We start from the raw sequence: 4126 nt of genomic DNA on the forward strand, positions 1-4126 counted from the left end.
AGGTAACGCAAAGGTATTGCGAGGTAACGCAAAGGCATTGCGAGGTAACGCAAAGGTATTGCGAGGTAACGCAAACGTATTGCGAGGTAATGCAAAAGTATTGCGAGTTAACGCAAAAGTATTGCGTGTTAACGCAAAGGTATTGCGAGGGCGCGCAAAGGTATTGAAAGGTAACACACAAGGAAATAAAATCCTCCCATATCCCCTCACAGGGATCCATGAGGATTTCTGGATCTGCCAGAAACTAAAAAAAAACGATACGCTAGTGCTGGGCGGTATACCATTTTGTATCAAAAACCGTTTTTTATTTTTGTTATGATATGAATTATCTGAATACCGGACATAGCGGTTTAAATAGCCTGAACACGTGCGGAACGTTTTGTCGTGGCCGCCAGTGAACTGTTTCCCAGGGGACACATTTCCCGCAGCACCGCTAAGCGCATTAGCATGCTAATGTTTCAGTAACTGGAGGCGGATGGTGTTTCAGCTACTTATATTGACTGACGTTAAAAGAAAACATCCCGTTTTCACTGCCGCTGAATGTAGTAAACAACTCTTCGGTGACGTGCATGGTTAGATTTAACGCGCGACGTTATAATGGAGACATTATTGCATGGAGACTCTAGCGTGCTTCTATTGTGAAAAGTCCGGGGGGAAGTAGTTTTGTAGTAGAGCTGAGTTGACTGGTGTGTAAGGTGAGTCGTCCTTTTAAGTTTTATTAACACAAAACGATTGACCCAATAATGATCTTTTCTCAACCCTTAATGATCAGACCAAAGTGCATGATTACTGTCTACAACCAGGCAAAGAAGAAAAGACGTACAAGAGGAGGGAAACAGTGATACAGAGGTACAGGAAAAGAAAAAAGTCAATAAGCAAAGTTTGTACATTTTCTTATTAGCTGAGCTGTGAGGAAAAAAAATACCGTCAAATACCGTGAAACTGGTGTAATTTTGAAAATATCGTGATATGAAATTTGGGTCATACCGCACAGCTCTACGATACGCAATCAAAATATAACAGTTGTCTTTGCTTTAACCTTTAAGATGAAAAAAGCAAGAAGAAAAAAACTTAGACTTTTTTAATTTTGCAATTGACGTTTTTTCTAAATTAATAATAAAAAAACCTAAAACATCCGATTCTTCTTTTTTTTTCCTCATTTTATTTTGAAACAGGAAAACAAAAGATCAAACCACACAAGGATTAGATTTATATTCAGCCTGGTCAAATACCGTTTTAGTATTTTAGCTGAGTAYTTTGTTTGTATTTCTTCCAGGCAGAGATGAACAGTAACTTACTTAAAGCTCARGCTTCGATGATGTCAGCGGTAGCGTGCGCCTCCGTCCCCAAAATCACTGTTGTGATTGGAGGCTGCCATGGCGCCGACAGCTTTGCCATGGTGAGCGAGCTTGTTTTTACGTGTTGGATAAATCTTTTTCATTTAGGTTGACAGGTTTCATTCTTCTGTCCTGTTTKTACAGTGCCCTGAGACAATGTATGTTGTGACTTGGCGCTATATAAATAAATTGAAKTCKAATTTYTGTCTCCAGTGTGGGCGGGCCTTTGATCCTAACTTCCTCTTCCTGTGGCCCAACGCCAGGGTGTCTCTGACGGCTCCGGGCCACGCTGGCTCTCTGCTGTCTCCTGATGATGATGAGGAGGAGGAGAAGCAGGTGGAGACTCTGAACAAGAGGTTAGAGGAGGAGAGCTCAGCCTTCTTTTCCTCTGGCAGGATGTGGGAYGATGGAGTCATTCTGCCGCAGGACACCAGGAAGGTAAAAATAAGTTTTCACAACTTCCAATAAATTATTCTGGAGGAGCTTTAATCTCATTTTTGTTCTTTTTTTTCCCCCTGCAGGTTCTCAGAGACTCCCTGGACATCATCAAACAGCAGCGGTATCAGTTGTCTACAGAGAAGCAACAATCAGTTCTTCTACGAATGTAGAAACTTCCGTCCTTGCTTCCCTAGACTCAGGGACAGAGACTCAAATCTGAATTAGCGGGGGGCTTTGTGAGTCAGGTGGATCAACAAAACCCACACAAACCAACCGCTTAAGATAAAAAGGATCTTTCAACAATACTTGAAGCAACAGTGTTTTTACCTGTTATATTTGAGATTATGTGAATATATTAAAAACGTGTATGAGTTACTAATTAATGAGAATTTTGCTTGTTTTTAATCTAACAGAGATAAACAGTTACTGTAATAGTCAGGACTTTGATGTTAGGACTGTAGAGAATTCATGCAGGGATTTAATCTCAGCATACAAGATTAAAAAAATCTTCCAAAAGTGCCTCAATAGTTTGTTTTCTCATTCTAGGTTTTGCGCATTAGTTTGTCATGTTGGTGAAGTTGTGCTAATTATGCTGTCTAATGCAGCCTGATTGAAAACAGCCTTAAACTGATTTCTCTCTTATTTATTTAAGATTGTATAATTAAAAATCAAATTTTAGTGTCTTAAATTACCTCAGAGARCCTTTATCCTGTTGCCATCATTCTGTAATTATGTTTGTAACAGATCTTATGCTTTAGTATCAGTACTAAAATCAAGATATCAATACTTTATTTTTCATTTTGTTAACGTAAGTGMTGCAGCAAGGAGGTGTCAGATGATCAGTATTTTCCTGTTATGTTCTTGTCATGAAGATTAATTTGGATGATTAATAAGAAAGCTTTAAATTTGATAGTATTTTTAGATAATTTAAATAAAATTCATTATAACAGTTTTGTTTTAAATTTTTTTGTTTATAACACCATTTTCACATATTTGGAATGATCTGTCATTTGAAAGACCTGTTGTTGTCTATTAACCCAGYTATATAAAGACACTACATCAATAAACTGTGTTAAAAATGACTAAATTACTGTCTTGAAAAACTCAGTTTTAGACTTACCAGACACAGGTGCGTTTGCACAAAGAAACATCAGATCAGGCAGCACAATATGTACATTATATTAGAATCAGAAAGGAAATTGGTGGAAACATCAATAATCAGAAGCGTGGCCAAAAACTAGTTTTTACTTCAGTATAAGTAAAACGTGACCATGCAAGTCCCTGCAGAATACTTTTCTAAATCTAAATTTTTAAACATAAATTATGAAATCAAAACTTAAAGCATGTAATATATTTTTATATCGTTGTAAACGTACATACATTTACAACATTTATTGTTGACATCTAAAAGATAAGGTCAGCAGATAAAAACATTAAAATAACAGTTCACGTTAAAACGAGGAATACTTTGTTCCCATTTCTCATTATTTATTTTACAGGTGACTGTGGAAAGTCAACCAATGAAAACGGGAAAAAGTTCATGCTGCACAGAAGTTGACCTTTTCTAACAAAAAGCTCAAGAAAAACAGCTGCAGTGTGTCACTGAACACTATGGGTTTCTGAATAACTGCCTGGACAGAGATGTGTTAGAGACCAGCTTCTACGAGTTTCTAGAGAAAAATGGTCCTATAGGTGACAAGGAACCAAAGCACGAGTAAGTTTAACAAATTTTTTGATTATTTCTGTACAAGGAATTTWAAAAAAAATTGAATGACTTTAAATGAATGATTGCTAACTGTATAAACATATCTAAAGATTTCTGTAAAAGACAATTAAAAGGGTTAACCAATATAACATACAAGATATTCATAAAAATAGTAATAAATGCCACAGTTCATTTTTATAAAGTTGATGGATAAAAAAAACTTCATTTTGCAAAAAAATATATTTTAAGATGTTAAAATGTTATTCAGGTTGTTCCGGTACACTGCCTACAGAAGATGTGCACGCTGGATTTGGCATTTTCTTGGGAAGAAAAATAGACGCATTCTACCATCATGTGTGGTAACAAAAATAAGAGAGGCCTGGCCTTCACAGGAATATACAGGTTTTTATAAATGTGTAATTAAAGTCAACTCTCTTTGTTAAACCTGGACCTGAGGGCTTTTATTGCTTCCTCCTTTGTGGCTTTTGACCTGTCTGTGTTTGTAGAGCACACAGGCTTTGGATAATCTGTATACATTTTTTCTGCATCTTCTTTTGCCAGGTCAAGGGTTGGAAAATGGATTCTCCTTTCCATTACATTACAGCAAGCATGAGGTCCTCTGCATATTCTATAAAAAACTATATAT

General features: G+C 36.6%; 1 protein-coding gene across 1 annotated transcript in view; it reads left to right on the forward strand.

The window, feature by feature from the left end:
• si:ch211-198n5.11 (methylcrotonoyl-coenzyme A carboxylase 2) overlaps window positions 1-2724 on the forward strand; it is a gene marked incomplete in the record, with an annotated part of 14622 nt that extends 11898 nt beyond the window's left edge. Inside the window, 3 exon segments of the mRNA XM_014027079.1 lie at window positions 1277-1399; window positions 1551-1775; window positions 1859-2724. Of these exon segments, the coding sequence (XP_013882533.1) occupies window positions 1277-1399; window positions 1551-1775; window positions 1859-1945 (435 nt within the window).
• Between the last annotated feature and the right edge of the window lie 1402 nt (window positions 2725-4126).

The sequence above is a fragment of the Austrofundulus limnaeus genome, unplaced genomic scaffold, assembly GCF_001266775.1.
Source record: "Austrofundulus limnaeus strain Quisiro unplaced genomic scaffold, Austrofundulus_limnaeus-1.0 Scaffold614, whole genome shotgun sequence".
Classification (NCBI taxonomy): Eukaryota; Metazoa; Chordata; class Actinopteri; order Cyprinodontiformes; family Rivulidae; genus Austrofundulus; species Austrofundulus limnaeus.